The sequence below is a fragment of the Branchiostoma belcheri genome, unplaced genomic scaffold (assembly GCF_001625305.1).
Source record: "Branchiostoma belcheri isolate BF01 breed outbred unplaced genomic scaffold, Haploidv18h27 scaffold29, whole genome shotgun sequence".
Classification (NCBI taxonomy): Eukaryota; Metazoa; Chordata; class Leptocardii; order Amphioxiformes; family Branchiostomatidae; genus Branchiostoma; species Branchiostoma belcheri.
The window spans coordinates 2090773-2106018 of NW_017803898.1; the positions used below are offsets into that span (position 1 = coordinate 2090773).

Below are 15246 nucleotides of genomic sequence, written 5' to 3' on the forward strand. Positions count from 1 at the left end.
GTATGGTCACCTCGACATAACTAGTTTTTAACCGTTTTGTATCGTATTCATTTCGGCGCCTTGAAGCTTTGAGGCCCCCATCTTGTTTACGCAATTTTTTGGCGGGAAAAATAACTAATCATGTACACGGCCACATTCCAACATGTGTTTTGAACGACGTGGAGATAAAGACAAAGTTTTGGTCGATACACAATTTCTTTCAACAAATCTAACCTCAAAACGCTGAACAACTGACTAAAAAGACATGCACATACATTTTATAAATACTCTACTACAAGCGCACCACACATTGAAAATGCTGTTGAAAACGCGGTAAACGCGGTAACTTGATAAGACTTTTTCTAAGCCTGTATAAAATTAGGAACGGCCGCTCCATAATACAGAAATAGATAATTTCTTACGGAATATAACTTGACATGTTCGTACTACATTGTAGTTGCTAAGGAATAATGTCAGCCAAACAATGTACCTGCAACAATGAGCGAAGTCGCGTCTCTGTACCATGCTACTCTTCCCCACTTTCTCGCCATTTTTGTCTTCTCCAAAATTCGCCAGGTCAGGAAATCCGCACTTTCTCCTCAAAACATCACCAGAACGGTACAAATCCTCGGCGAACACTCCCAGACATTCTGCTGCACACTTACTAAGACATTCTACCGACGAAAACGTCTAAAAAGTACCTGGGCGGAATATTACCCGTTCGTTCTTTCCTTCTATGTACACTCACCATCTTTGAACGGCGTGTGTCACGCACATGTGCTGTGTCACCTGTAAATCATGAGCAAAATTTGCATTCGATAATCAAGTTAACATTAGATTAACGATAAGCAAATAGGTAATCATCACACATGCAGGCCTGAAAAATACGATGATTTAGATATAGATTTCATGTTACGAATTTAAAATCCTCAATTTTTCTATCCTCATCTTACAACTTAAGGAGAAAACATTTTTCAATGAATGATCATTGTATGACCCAGGCCATTTATCTTTTGATTGCGATAAGAACATTTTCTAGCCAGTAGGTTACAACTTACCAACATTACAGCTATTACGACAAATGCCAAAAGTTGCAAAATATAATGAAGCCATTTCTTTTGTCAAAAAAAAAATTAATTGGGAAAAAATTAGCTCTCCCTGTCGGGGATGATAGAAAAAAAATCAGGAAAATGACACCATAAGAAAATTAAAGCGTGTATGACCTGCGAAAAGCGGCCGAAGATAGAACCATTTTTTAATGGAAAAAGAGAAAAATCTTGACAAATTTAGCTGTCCGTGTCGGGATAATTTTGAGACGTAACAAGAAGACAAAGACGGAGGATATTGCTGATGACATGTAGTTTCTAAGGCCTGAAAAAGTGGCAATATACAAAGCAATTTTTTTTTCGTCTATAGAAAAAAATGAAAATTTAATGGAAAAAATTTATCTCCCTTGTCAGGGAACGAGAGAAAAAAACACGTCATCAGGAAAATACTTCAAAAGGAAACTAAAGTGTCTATGGCCTACGAAAAGTTGCCAAAGATAAAGGCATTTTTTAATAGAATAAAGAGAAAAAAGTTCAGTAAAACTTTAGCTCTCCGTGTCGGGGAATCGAACCCCGGTCTCCCGCGTGACAGGCGGGGATACTCACCACTATACTAACACGGACTGGCTGGGCGAGGGGCACGAAATAGCCGCTGCATATAAGAGAAAGCCAGCTGTCATTCCTGATATTATTTGTAGAAGTGGGTTGAATACTGAAATGCTGATTGATTGGAAATAGCTGCTTTTTGCATTTACATCGAACAAAAATATTGAACAGAATTTAATTCTCCAAATCTTAAAAATATTTTCTCCAAATAAAAAAAAAAGTTATGATAAAGTTGTTTGAAAGCAATAAAGTTAGGGTCTATTATAAAGCCAATAAAATGCAAAAAAAATCATGTTGCAATTCAAATGTATTGATGATTTTATGCTGATATTTATTACCGTAAAATGTTGCATTGAAAACTACATCTTACATTAAATGGCAACTTGTATATTTACAATCAATCATGAATCCGGATGTCCGCCTTCAGCCTAGTACATGTACGAGTACTACAATAGTAGTCTGTATACGCTCTCTAGCGGAACATATAGAAACTGCAATGCAAAAGCACGTTCAAATATACGAATCAGCTATATAAGCAATACAAAAAAATCCCGCTGTTTAATGACCTATTGGTAATCAATTTTTATCAATCGATCGATTTTTCCTGATCAATCGAATTTTTTTATTGATGAATATAATTGACATTTGACACCCTCAGATATGCAGGGGCTATTTCTGGCCCGTAGCTCAGCCAGTCCGTGTTAGTATAGTGGTGAGTATCCCCGCCTGTCACGCGGGAGACCGGGGTTCGATTCCCCGACACGGAGAGCTGATTTTTTACTGAACTTTTTTTTCTTTATTCTATCAAAAATGCCTTTATCTTTGGCCGCTTTTCGTAGGCCATTAAAATATTATTTTTCTGATGACGTCTTTTTTTGTATGAGGCGTTTTTTTTCTCATCAGCTTCCAAAAAAAACATACTGTAAAGAACACTCTTCAGGTCAGCTCCTTCAAAAACAAACCTTGGACACTACTTCATGATAAATATTCGATGATAACTACTTAGTAAAATTGTACGAGTTCAATAAAATTGCATTGACAATGTAAATATAGCACACAATGTAATTATAGTAAACGCATGGAAACTAGGCAAGATCTCATGGCTTGTTAACGTGAGGCCGCAACATCTGTTGTACTCGTACCAGTATGTTTATCTGAAGTGTAATCGACTCTGTTAACTGCTACCTGTTCCGAATTGTTTACGTTCTTGTTGTGAGGGCTAGCCCTTTATAATAGTCTCCGGTTAGTTGGGCAGTCCTGGCTGTATATATCTGTTTATACATGTACAGTCTAATAAACCAAATCAAATCAAAGCAAATCAAATCAACACTCTTTAGGTATTTGCTTTCGTTTTGGCTCAAGACACTGACAACAAGACACACCCGGATACACTCACAGATTAAACTTAAAAGTAAATCGCACTGGGGGCGTGGCTTGGTGACTCAACGTCATACAGACAGCATGCTGTGTTTACGTAATTAAACGCCCTACTGGTCGTGCGTTGTGCAGTTATATAACAACCTCCCCAACAGCTCTGCGTATCTGACAGCTCAAAACCTCGCACGCAAGGCGACAGAAGGATCTACCAAGCTTGCTGAGCATCTACGGGCGGTTGAGAAGATCGACAGAAATGGCCAACACGTTACGTTCTACCCTCCTGATCACTGCAGCACTCGTGGTACTGCTGGCTTTCTTTGGTGAGTATTAAACAGCAACTAGTCAAATATTGGGGACATTCATTAATAGGACAGTTGTGCAAAATCCAGCTTTTTTCTGACAGAAAAGATGGTCGTAGACCAACATAAAGGGCAGTTTCTGTCATAGCTTTGCTGCAAAATTGTGCAACAAAAAATCGCACGACAGATCGTCAAGGCAGTTGTGTGTGCTTCGTACAAAATTCGGCTTTTTTGTGACAGAAAAGATGGTCATAAACCAAAATAAAGGGCAGTTTCTGTCATAGCATAGCAGAAAAATCGTGCAGCAGAAAAATCTTAGGACAGATTCGTCAAATTGGTGACATTCTTGGGGCAGTTGTGGGCGCGTCGCGCAACATCCGGCTTTTCTGTGACAGAAAGTGTAGTCGTAGGTCAATATAAAGGACAGTTTCTGTCATAGAATAGCTGAGAAATCAACAACAAAAAAACGTTCAACAGATTCGTCAAATTGGTGACATTATTGGGGCAGTTGTGGGCGCGTCGCGCAACATCCGGCTGTTTTGTGACAGAAAACATGGTCGTAGGTCATCATAAAGGGCAGTTTCTGTCATGAAATAGCTAAAAATCCGTGCAACAGGAAAATGCACGACAAATTCGTCATTCTTGGGGCAGTAACAAAAAAAAGACCTGTAGGACGAAACCCGACCATGCGTCGTCCTGGCAACCACCTGTCGAAGTGACTGTATAGTTTGAATTGTGCTTGAAAGAGAACTTAAGTTTTCGACTATATACATATAGCCTACGACAGTCTTGTCGATTTAAAAAAAAACGTGGTAACAAAATTGCTGGAAAAATTATTTTTTCACAGTTAAGTGCTTAACAAATACTGATGTGCCGTATCCAAGCGTATCCAAAACAATGAGGCGGCTCAACAAATAAAGAGCCAAATGTTCAAATAACATGTTTACTTTACAATCTTATGTAAGGAGGATTTGATTGAACAGAATAGTTTACTAGACAAAAGAGGAGAGGCTATGGTTTGCGGTTCATCATATTGCGGATAAATACACTTTGGGAAATTCTATTCACTGTCTACACAGTAAAAAAGAGAGTAAAACTCATCTTTAAAGCGATGTTATGTAAGGTTTTCACTATTTAAACATCGTTGCTGTACGCATTTTCTTGCGCTACAAGCCTACCTGCCAATGGGTTCATAGAGAGACATTCGCATATAGCCGCATAGTTCCCGTTTAGAACTTTTACACACAATGTGTCACTATGTGTGACTGACTGAATAAAAGTTCTAAACGGGAACTATGCGGCTCCAAATGTCTTACTGAGGGATGACTGCGTGTGCGAGATGGTGGTTAGAATGAATCCCCCCTATATGCTGAATAAAAATATTTAGTTATCGATGTATCGATTCATTTACAGGCACAGCCTCGGCGCAAACAACTGCAGCCCCGACCACTCCCGCCGTGACGGGGGCCGCTACAAACAGCACCGACATGCGTTACGAAGTCGTGCTGGTGTACGAGTCAATTTCCATCTGGACCACCATCCTCATGCTGACCATTCTTGTGGCAGACGCGTGCAGTAAGTTTTTCTCGTAAATATTTCATTAACACAAATCATGAACACCCGTGGAACCCAAGAGGTGGAAAGACCAGATCAAGAGTGACTCAGGGATTACCCTAAGGGAAGCAGAGACTATTGCCCTTGATAGAGCTGGATGGAAGTACCTGCCAGAGGGGAGCAAGGGGCCAGTACCTGGCCTGTGCAGGCAGTAGGCAGGAATTTGAGCCACTTTTGATACTGTAGCTTTCTTAATTGATATTGTAAATGAATTTCTTTTTGTCTAATTTAAGGAAACGTCTGACATTCTTGTCCTTCCCTTTGTCAGTGAGCTACAGCGTGGTGATGCATGTGGCGAGTATCGGGCCGCTCTTCAACATGCTGCTAGCCGGGGCGGCGCTCACTATGGCACCGCTACTCGGAGGAGACAGTAAGTAAATTTCTGTCTCATCATGAAAGTTTATTTGTGTTGGTAGTTACATGTTTAAAGTTAAAACTTTTGGTCCAACTTTTGGTTGAAAGATTGTTGCCCATGAAGAAATAAGCATTTTTTTTCTTTTTTTTAGGCAAGCAAGGGGGATTTATGGTCATTATGATCCAGAGCAGCGTCGTGGCCGTGCTGAGCTTCTTCGCCGCCTTTGCTGGATTCAAGTCAAAGAAGGATACTGGTACGAAAAGTATCACAATCTATACCCTGTTAACATTCGCAATAAGAAAATTGTTTTACCCCCTTTCCCTTCCTCCTTTTCCGTTCCAAACGGATAAGGACAACGAGTCAATGACCTTGACCAGACGGCTGTCGCCATGGTAACTGGTGCTGTAGAAGACACTCTGTAGTGTTGGGTTACATTATGTAGCAAGCGGCAGAGCAGAGCTGAAAGGGCTTGTTACTATATATATCTTATATACATTTAAAAAATAATTTCTGTACTGACAATATGACCTCAGAAGACATTGTATTATGCTGTTGTTGTTGGTGTTTAGCATATTAATAAAAAATAAAGGACTAGCATAATTTTTTTGCGTCTGGCATCAAATGTGTCAGTAGTTTGGTGAACATAGTACTTGCAATAAAGTTGATTTCATTCTTAAAATTTGATGTGTATTTTCAGCTGACCCCGAAAAGCGCCTCCTACCGGTTGGCACCATCTCCCTGTTGCTGACCTGTGGACTCATGCCCGCCATCGCAGGGACCTGCATCTCAGCACTCAGCGTGGCAGAAGGTGAACATTTAAAATTCTTTGAAGAGATTCCTTTGCCACGTATAGATACATTTTTTTTAACGGTATCGCTCAATGCAAGGCCAATTATATTTGGCCACTTCTAGGCATAGAGCTAGAGGTACTTAAGGGAGTATATTGTAGCTATGTCAGGAGATGGCGGTGGACCTTTGTTTTGAAGCTTTGTGGATTGTAATCGGACGGAAAGCAGCTGTTTGGAAGAGAGTTCCATAATTTTGCAGTCCGGGGAAAGAAGCTGTTGTTGTAATATGACTTGGAGACAGGTATGTTAACGGTGTATTGATGAGAACTGGAAGAGAAGAGACATATAGAGTTACTAGAGGATTCTTTTAGCAGTGACAGGTTTTTGAAGAGTAAGAGTACTAACCTCCAAATTTTCAATGACTACCAGTCCATCTTGTTCACGCGAGAGCGCGAGACATGCAGACCGATACAAGTCTCGGGAGCGCGAGACTAGGCCACTCCATGGACAAGATAGAATGATAGTCAGAAAGTTTGCGTGCACAAATTACAAATTACAACAGACGAGACAGGCGATGTATACATCCCTTATGATTATTCTTTTTGTACCAAACAAACCTTCTAAGCAACCAGCTACCTTGGAAATCAGTTGTCCTAAACTAAAAGTACCACCCAACTGTTTTTAAGATAAATAAATAAATAAATACTGTATGTTCCAGGTTACCAGTGGCCCGGCATTATCATGGGCAGCATCTGTATCGGGCTGATGACCTCCATCATGATCTGGTACATCACCCGTGTCTCGACCAAAAACAGGGTCGCCAAAGGTATGTTATTCATGCTATAGATAAATTCAATTTCATCCATTTGACCCTTACTGTGTACAGATAGGTAAATATAACAAAGAATGTTCAGACCTTAGAAGAAGTAGTATTAGTTGACTCATCTATTGTTTTGTACGTAGCTTAATTTCGCTCTACCCATGTATTTGTCTGTATGTCTACGTGTAGTTTTAGATCTTAGGAAAGTCGCTGAACTTTTGTTGTGTCAATTAAGTTCTTCTATATTCTTCTTTTCTTCATTTCTAATACTTATTTATCTAATTATTATTTCATTAATTTATGTGTGTGCTGAGTGTGTTAAGAAACACCATATGCCAAGCGCATGTTCATGCATTTTAAAATTTGTTTTCGATTAATTAATATCTTTTCTTTTTCAGTTGCTGAGACTTCGAATGATGTCAGGTGAGCATAAAATTGTTAAAATTCTTGTACCTGGCAATGGTAACTGATACCGATTCAAACTTCATTAGAAGAGTTGGTTGTTCAAAGTGTTGGTCGCTGGGTCTTACGTTGATCAACCAGCTAAAGTGTTTTTCGGTTAGCGATTGGCAAGTATCACAAATTTGATCGTTGTTCCATTCTATTTTTACAGCATGGCGGCCAAGTACTGAGTGAGCCAAGAAGGTGGAAAAGAGACGTGAAAAAAGAAGCCTCATCGTTCGCACAAACTCCATTTTCATCCAGTACCCATCCATCTATTCCACCCACCCATCCACCCACCCATCCATCCATCCATCCACCCACCCACCCATCCATCCATCCATCCATCCATCCATCCATCCATCCATCCACCCATCCATCCATCCATCCATCCACCCACCCATCCATCCATCCATCCATCCATCCATCCATCCATCCATGGATCCATTACAAGTAGCTTGACTAGATTAGTATATTATAATGGAATAGTAGTTACCATATTTTTCTTAATGTATTACATATCCACTCTTTATCTTGTATACGTACGTTATTAGTTTTAACCAGACATAAAAAGTTAGATTAGTAGATCGTAGAACTTCATGTTAGCATATAATTTTATACCACGACACAATACATTATGTACTCATTGTTCTTGTCAATGTCTGTTTTCAATTAGAACTTGCAATAGGTTGCAAACAATTCAGTTATATAAATCTGTTTTGGAATGTTTTTGTGTGTGTTTGTGTGTGTTTCATTAAACGTGTCTAAGCGAAGGACTTCAACTGTTTTATAAACTGGTACCACATGTATAATCACCATTTTTCACAACAGCCATTAGTGATTTGACAAAGTTATTGACTAACATGGGCTTCGAAATATACAGAAGTATACTGAATTGTTAACCGAGGCTAAGCAATATAGGCTCACATTGACAATACCCATTGTAGCCACGTAATTTTTACCTTGTAATCTTTACAGACTCCCTCGAGCAGTGTATCAAAAGATCGCCGATCTATTAGAAAACAATTATAGCTTCTTCTTTTTTTCAAACAACCTTTCGCCTCGCAAGTTTTTCTGGTCTATATACTAGTATGTAGGTGAAAGGGCATCTCAGGTCTTTCAGCGGCAAACTGGACTGTCAACCCGTCATTGAGGAAACCCGATCCGGGTGTCGTCCTGGCAACCACCAATCAAAGACCTGCAGGATGAAACCTTATCCGGGCGTTGTCCTGGCAACTACGTATCGAAGATCTGCAGGATGAAACATTATCCGCGCGTCGCCATGCCAACCGCCTGTCAAAGTGACGTATTTGGCGAAAATCGAACTGTGGGCGTGGCTTGGTGAGTCAGCGTCATACGGTATTTTACATGTTTAACGCCCTACTGGTCGCGTGTTGTGCAGGTACATAACAACCTGCCCAACAGCTTTCCGTATCTGACAGCTCAAAACCTCGCACGCAAGGCGACAGAAGGAACTACCAAGCTTGCTGAGAATCTACGACCAGTTGAGAGGACAAAAAATGGCCAACAGGTTACGTTCTACCTTCCTGGCGACGGCAGCACTGGTGGTACTGCTGGCGTTCTTTACCGGTGAGTAGTAAACAGCAACTGGTCAAATATTGGTGACATTCGTAGGACAGTTGTCACTGTTGTGGGCGCATCGTAGCAAATCCAGCTTTTTTGTGACAGAAAAGATTGTCGTAGGTCAATATAAAGGACAGTTTCTGTCATAGAGTAGCTGAAAAATCGTGCAGAGGAAAATTCGCACGACAGATTCGACTGACAGACTAGACATTTGAAGATCTAAATACACTTGTTCTAGTTGACATCCGGATCCGCCATCTTTTATGTCACCGCAAATGTCCTTGAGTTGTCTACATTCTATCGATCGTATCCAGGCGAAGGGATTGAAATACATGTATCTTAGGGAGAGCACCCGATGCCTAAATAACCTATCTAAAGTTTGTAAAGATTGTAACAACTGTACAAGAAGATTGGAAGGATTTCAGAATCTGCCTTGTGAGTAGAAAACACAATTGGGGTCCATTCAAGGAGATGTTACGCTTCTTCGCACATACCAGCCAGCAAGGTACTAGTAGTCGTTCTTCAACTAAATAAAGGGGGAGGTTGCGCTGTCCCGGCGGCCTCTAGGGCCTCAGAGAGCCGAGGAAAGCTGTGTGTGGCGTCGGTAAAGTCTGCCTTTTCAGAGGCATGTCTTTTGTTGCCTCGTTTGAATGTTAGTAGTATTCAGTTTCAAGTCAAGGTACAGCGATGGTCGATCGGGCAATGACTTTATAGCAGTATGGAGAACAAGCCGAGAATGTTCTTCTCGTGAACTGGGGCAGGATATCCTTCGGGGCATGTTGGCTTCGGTGCCGAAGAGCTGGCTAGTGTACAGTTGACCCTTTTACGTTCAGAATTGTACCTACCTAGTTCTATGCCTGAACAGTGTCTGAGTATGGTGGAGACTAGATACAACAGGCCCAAGATCTAGGTTGGTGTTCCCTCTGAAAAAAAAAGAAAAAAAAAAAAAGCCAAAACATTCCGAGACCGACGAAGCAGGGCCAAGTCCAGGAGAGGGCAACATTCTGTAGAAGGCTAATAAGGGTCAGGGTAGGTGTGATTTCGCAAGTAGTGTTTACCTTCAATTAATCACTAACCATTTAGTATTGGAGAGAGAAAACCCTTCCCGAATTTCAACTTCTTCCTATAAAATTTCTACTGTAAAAACGTGAAGTCGAATTAAATGGAAGTGCTGGAAATCCTACTTTCTCTACAGACTGACCTTAAACATAAGTGAAATTCCTTGTAAATACAACCCGTATCCAAAACAGTGAGTTGGCTCAGCAAACAAAGTGCCAAGTGTGCAAATAATGCGTTTACTTTACAATATTACTTGCGCCTGAGAAACTACACAAAAAGGGAAAGGTCGAGGTTTACAGTTTATGAATGACTTATAATTACAAGTACATAACGACTGTCTACTCTCCACAACTGTAGGCAGATGAAGACATTTTGGGAAAATCTCTTGACTCTCTAACGCTGCATAGCAAAAAATAAAGTTATCTTTAACATTTTTTGATAAAACAATGACAAGCTTTTAGACTCATCTGGTACATAAGAAAAATGCCAATACACCTATTTATTAAATAAATCAAAATTAACTCTTTAAATCAAAATTTATCTGAGTGAAAAGTAAAAATGTTTGCAACCGGTCGGACGGGTGTTTTGTTCCCTGCGTCAGTGAGGGATCACCTGCCGTGTGTGTTTCACTGACCCGTAGAACGCGTCATTAAAGATAAATACACCCCATTCAAAACAACCTGACACGCCTGCAAGTCTGTTAATCTGAATAATATCAGGTTACCCGCTAAAAGAAACGAAGACAAGAGAAGGTATCTAGGGCAAGACAATCATAAGTCACAGGTGACATGAAAACTAGGACAATGCTTGACAGTCGAGAATGAATGTTGGTATAGGGGTTGGCACCTTTAACTTAGCCAGGTCGCTTCTTTGTTCAATCGAACACGCATGCAGCAAATAGTCGAATACTAGGTAGTGTCAGAATTAACTTTTAAGTTGCTTGAGAGTCGAGAAGGAATGTTGGGACAGAGGGTGGCACCTTTAACTTAGCCAGGTCGCCTCTTTGTTTAATCAAACACGCATGCAGCAGCAAATATTCGGAAACTAGGTAGTGTCAGAATTAACTTGTAGGTGCTTGAAAGTCAAGAAGGAATGTTGGTAGAGGGGGTGGTGCCTCGAACTCATGCATCAGCAAATATTCGAAAACTGGGTAGTGTCAGAATAAACTTTTAAGGTGCCTGAGAGTCGAGAAGGAATGTTGGTGTAAGGGGTGGTGCCTCGAACTCAGTTAGGTCGTGTCTGTTAAAATACACATTCATAGGCAAATATTCTAAAAGTATGTAGGGTCAGAATAAAAGTGATGTAGATTTTTACTTCCATACTATCAATGTTGGTCTGTAGTATTATAACGAGAGTAAGAAAAAATGACCAGAAAAATTCTTTTCTCGTTACCTTGTTGGAACCTGCTGTTAATTTATCATAACCATCCACTTACTAATTATAAAAAGATAATACTATTGATCTATTGTATTTATAATCTTCTATAATTTTCTATTTATAATCTATTTACAGGCACATCTGCACAAACATCTGCAGCCCCCAGCACTGCAGCAGCCGGAGGTTCTACTGCAGCCCCGACCACCCCTCCCATGACCAAGATGCGGTACGAAGTCGTGATGGTGTTTGAGGCAAGCTCCATCTGGGCAATCATTCTCATGCTCACTATTCTCGTCGCAGACGCATGCTGTAAGTTTTTTTTTGTTCTTGTTCGAATAACCAAAGATCTTAGAGAAGAAAATGGCCTTCCTATGTTTTTTTTTTTGTTTTATTTGTTCATTACATTTCAACCACGTGGCTCACAAAATTGCATAACATTCTTTAAAACATGTCCATGTCCTTACTAACTTTATGTAAGAAAATATCATGTCCAAAAGACTCCGGCAATTTTTGCACCAGAGGAAATTGGACTACATTTTTGGTACTTTTGGTACAGTAACTTTCTTTCGTATTTGATCGTGGCTGCCTGTTTATATTCTAATTCGCACGAAACTTTTCTGACAATCTTGTCCTTCCACCCTTTATCAGTGAGCTACGGTGTGGTGAAGCATGTGGCGAGTATCGGGCCGCTGTTCGGGATGCTCATCGCAGGAGCCGCGCTCACTATGGCACCTCTTCTTGGAGGAAGCAGTGAGTAGATTTTTTCTATCAAAAATATTGTTCATTTCATTAACGGGGTCTATATCATAACAACATCCATATGACATACAAGAAGTATCTTTTATTATTATTAGGTTTTATTATCATCATTTTATTTTTAATTTCAATTTAATTTTCATTAATATAGGCTGACTCCCCTAGCTCAGAACGTGTAATCTTACTAACGTAAACAAAGGCTTGAAAGTTTGCAGTCCCTGAAAAATTAAGCATTATTTTATTTCTATTTTATTCCAGGCCAACAGGAAGGATTTAATACCATCATGATCCAGGGTAGCATTGTGGCAGCGCTGTTTTTCTTCGCCGCTTTTGGTGGATTCAAATCCAAGAAATACATCGGAACACGTAAGGAGCACAGAACAGTACCAAACGACATGGATAGGAAGTTTAGCTTAGTTTAGTTTAGTTTTAGTTTAGAGAACAGAAGGTTAGCTTAGTTTAGTTTAGTTTAGAGAACCAAAAGGACATGGATATGAAATTTAGTTTAGTTAAGTTTATTGAGATAATCTTCCAGGGCTACAACATCAATTACATACAGATAATAGACATTTACAATCACATTTATAGTCAGTATTAAGAAAATATTGGAGCCTTTTTGCTATCAATTAACCAGTTTACTCCTACTACTACTACTACTACTACAACCTTAGTGTTGTTTGCATGTCTACATGTATTTCATTCAGGTTTCTTCCTGTTTTATTTGTATGTCTGTAGAGTTTTTGTATTATTTTAATGATGTATTGTATATGTGTTATATGGGTTTTTACTACTCTCCAAGCAGAAGTTTGGGTTTTGGGGGTACTTCTGGCATTGTTTTTAGGTTTTTTTATCGGGTTTTCTCTTTTATACTGAATTTTTTTTTCCCACCAAACCCAACCATTTCAGTGCAAAAGAGAAAACCCGATAAAAAAAGCCTAAAAACAATGCTAAAAATACCCCCAATGCCCAAACTTCTGCTTGGAGAGTAGGTTTTAAGAAAAAAAATAAAGAAATAAAGAAAAAATGAATGAATGTATTTTTCAGCTGACTGCAAAGCCGGGCGTGACCTGCCGTACACCACCCTGTCCCTGCTGTGCTCCTGCGGGGTGATGCCCGCCATCTCAGGGACCATCACTGCCGCTACGAACGTCACACCAGGTAACCATCAAATCCATTGTGTTGCTAAAAAAAGAGTTAGTAACCAACAACTAGCCTCTACCATACTTCGGGAGGCGGCTGGAAAGAGTAGAAATTGGGCAATAGAGAGATAACATGCCGGGGGAGTTTGTCTGCTGGGAGAAAACATTTTGCCGCCTCCCGAAGTCTGGTAGAGGCTAACCAACAACACGTGGAACCCGAAATTCGAAACCAAACGTTTTCAAAGAAATCAAGTTCGCTTAAATCCAGTCGCTTGAGTAACTGTTTTTTTAGTTCGTTTAGTTTCTGTTACATGTAACATCGATCATTCCATTTGACTACCTCGGTTTCTGTTTAAATATTTCAGTACATGGTATGTTCAAGACACATTCTCAGTCACTAAAAGATAGCGGATGGTATCTAAAATGCTTGACTGTATAGGGAATCTATTCACAGATGCTCGACTTAGTTTCTATAACATAATGCTCAACCTGTCTTACCTTAAACGACGTAACTGGTATTTTTTTTTCCAAGCCATGCCTGAGCATGGATAAAAATGTTTTGTACGAATGGGATTCGAACCCAATGTCTATGATTCCTATTCAGAACCCCTAAAACCACCTTACCGTATGTCGGTGAAGGTTAGACATCCAGGTAATAAGATGCGCCAAAATTGTTCCTCAAGCAACTAGAGATGATTTTGGAAGCGGTCAGACGTTTCAGGAAGCATCCACTACCTTCCGTCTGTGACACCAGAGAACTTGTGCAAAAATGCAGGTTTAAAAGCAAGAACTACTGATTGGTATGCAAAGAAAAAAAGGGAAAACAACTTCCGGTATGTTTCAGGTTACCAGTGGCCCGGCATGATCATGGGCAGCATCTGTGTCGGCCTGATGACGACCAACATGATCTGGTACATCACCCGCGCTGTTACAGCCAAAAACAGGGTCGCAAGAGGTGTGCATATATTCTTTATTTTTGTTATTTATTACCTTTACCAGTAAGAACTGTTTTGGTAGTATATTATTTTGTATGTATGTGTGTGTGTTTGTGTGTGTCTGAGTGTGAGTGTGTGTGTGTGTGTGTGTGTGTATGTCTGAGTGTGTGTGTACGTTGTTTGTGTGTGTTCTTGTTTTATTGTAGCACGACAAACCAAGAAGCAATGTACGTATTGTCATGATACTTTGTAGTTGGGTACGTAGCTCTTAATCAGACCTCAAAATAATTAATTTTTGGCCCCCTGGTAGCTTGTTTTGGTACGGTAAATTTTTATATTATATATAATTTTCTTATCTGTATTGTTATTTTCAATTTAATTATGTGCTGTGGGCATTAAGTAATACGATGTGGATACCAAGAAAATTGCAACACGTTTTAAACTTGTTTTCCTTTTTGATTTCTTTCTGTCCTTTTTCAGTTGCTGAGACTGCTAATAATGTCAGGTAAGCATGAAAATGATGCAGGTTAAAAAAAACGCTTCTTACTGTTATAACAAACGCTAACTTATACTACGTTTTACATATGGTGTTTTAAACACTCTATCAAGTTTAGAGCTATTCTGCATTATTTTGTGCTTACTTGGCTTTTGGTAGACTCTAACAATGCGTAAATGCTACGCATTTTGTAATTTAGAAACATTTTTTTTTTAAATTCCCATAGCTGGCAATGATACTAACACCTACTAAAACTTCATCATTAGAGTGGGTTCTTTAAAGTACTAAAGTACTCTCGCTGTCTTTTTAACATTAATGAAATTGTTTACTGCTAGAAATTGGAAACTACATGTATCACAAGCTTGATAGTTTCTCCATATCATTTCTCACAGCATGACGGCCAAGTAGTGAGTGAAACAAGAAAATGGAGAGATGTAAAAATGAAGCCTCATCCTTCCACAAAGTCCAGTTTCATCCACCCACCCCTCCATCCATCCATCCTTCTCTACCTGTAGCCTCCACCAGGCCTTTCTACGGGAATACGGATTGTAGAATTCCGCAAAAAGAGAGTAAAA

The 15246-nt window shown here is 39.7% G+C and overlaps 2 protein-coding genes, 1 long non-coding RNA gene and 2 other non-coding genes across 6 annotated transcripts; 4 read left to right on the forward strand and 1 right to left on the reverse strand.

Annotated features, from left to right (window-relative positions):
• Window positions 1-1576: 1576 nt before the first annotated feature.
• On the reverse strand, window positions 1577-1648 carry Trnad-guc. Its single transcript has one exon. It is a non-coding gene; the product is annotated as a tRNA-Asp (tRNA).
• Window positions 1649-2326: 678 nt separating this feature from the next.
• Window positions 2327-2398, forward strand: Trnad-guc. Its single transcript has one exon. It is a non-coding gene; the product is annotated as a tRNA-Asp (tRNA).
• Window positions 2399-3110: 712 nt separating this feature from the next.
• LOC109473064 lies at window positions 3111-7544 on the forward strand. The gene is made up of 8 exons (XM_019772971.1): window positions 3111-3328; window positions 4721-4882; window positions 5190-5291; window positions 5428-5529; window positions 5974-6084; window positions 6783-6890; window positions 7283-7307; window positions 7498-7544. The coding sequence occupies exons 1-8, from the start codon at window positions 3262-3264 to the stop codon at window positions 7514-7516; spliced, it is 696 nt and encodes a 231-aa protein (XP_019628530.1). The 5' UTR covers window positions 3111-3261; the 3' UTR covers window positions 7517-7544.
• A 171-nt stretch (window positions 7545-7715) lies between these two features.
• Window positions 7716-8050, forward strand: LOC109473129. The gene is made up of 2 exons (XR_002140400.1): window positions 7716-7871; window positions 7919-8050. It is a non-coding gene; the product is annotated as an uncharacterized LOC109473129 (long non-coding RNA).
• Window positions 8051-8683: 633 nt separating this feature from the next.
• On the forward strand, window positions 8684-15182 carry LOC109473062. Of its 2 annotated transcripts, XM_019772964.1 has the most exons (8): window positions 8684-8915; window positions 11481-11654; window positions 11994-12095; window positions 12360-12467; window positions 13146-13259; window positions 14085-14195; window positions 14656-14680; window positions 15064-15182. In XM_019772964.1, the coding sequence occupies exons 1-8, from the start codon at window positions 8846-8848 to the stop codon at window positions 15077-15079; spliced, it is 720 nt and encodes a 239-aa protein (XP_019628523.1). In that variant the 5' UTR covers window positions 8684-8845; the 3' UTR covers window positions 15080-15182. The 2 variants fall into 2 exon arrangements, with proteins under 2 accessions (XP_019628523.1, XP_019628524.1); XM_019772965.1 differs by lacking the exon at window positions 14656-14680 and having other exon boundaries at window positions 15064-15169.
• Window positions 15183-15246: the final 64 nt, after the last annotated feature.

Coding starts and splice junctions, on each gene's coding strand:
- LOC109473064 (XM_019772971.1), top strand. CDS start 3,262: ATGGCCAACACGTTACGTTCTACCCTCCTGATCACTGCAGCACTCGTG. Junction 5,292..5,427: donor ACCGCTACTCGGAGGAGACA/GTAAGTAAATTT, acceptor TCTTTTTTTTAG/GCAAGCAAGGGGGATTTATG. Junction 6,085..6,782: donor AGCACTCAGCGTGGCAGAAG/GTGAACATTTAA, acceptor TGTATGTTCCAG/GTTACCAGTGGCCCGGCATT.
- LOC109473062 (XM_019772964.1), top strand. CDS start 8,846: ATGGCCAACAGGTTACGTTCTACCTTCCTGGCGACGGCAGCACTGGTG. Junction 11,655..11,993: donor TCTCGTCGCAGACGCATGCT/GTAAGTTTTTTT, acceptor ACCCTTTATCAG/TGAGCTACGGTGTGGTGAAG. Junction 12,468..13,145: donor CAAGAAATACATCGGAACAC/GTAAGGAGCACA, acceptor TGTATTTTTCAG/CTGACTGCAAAGCCGGGCGT.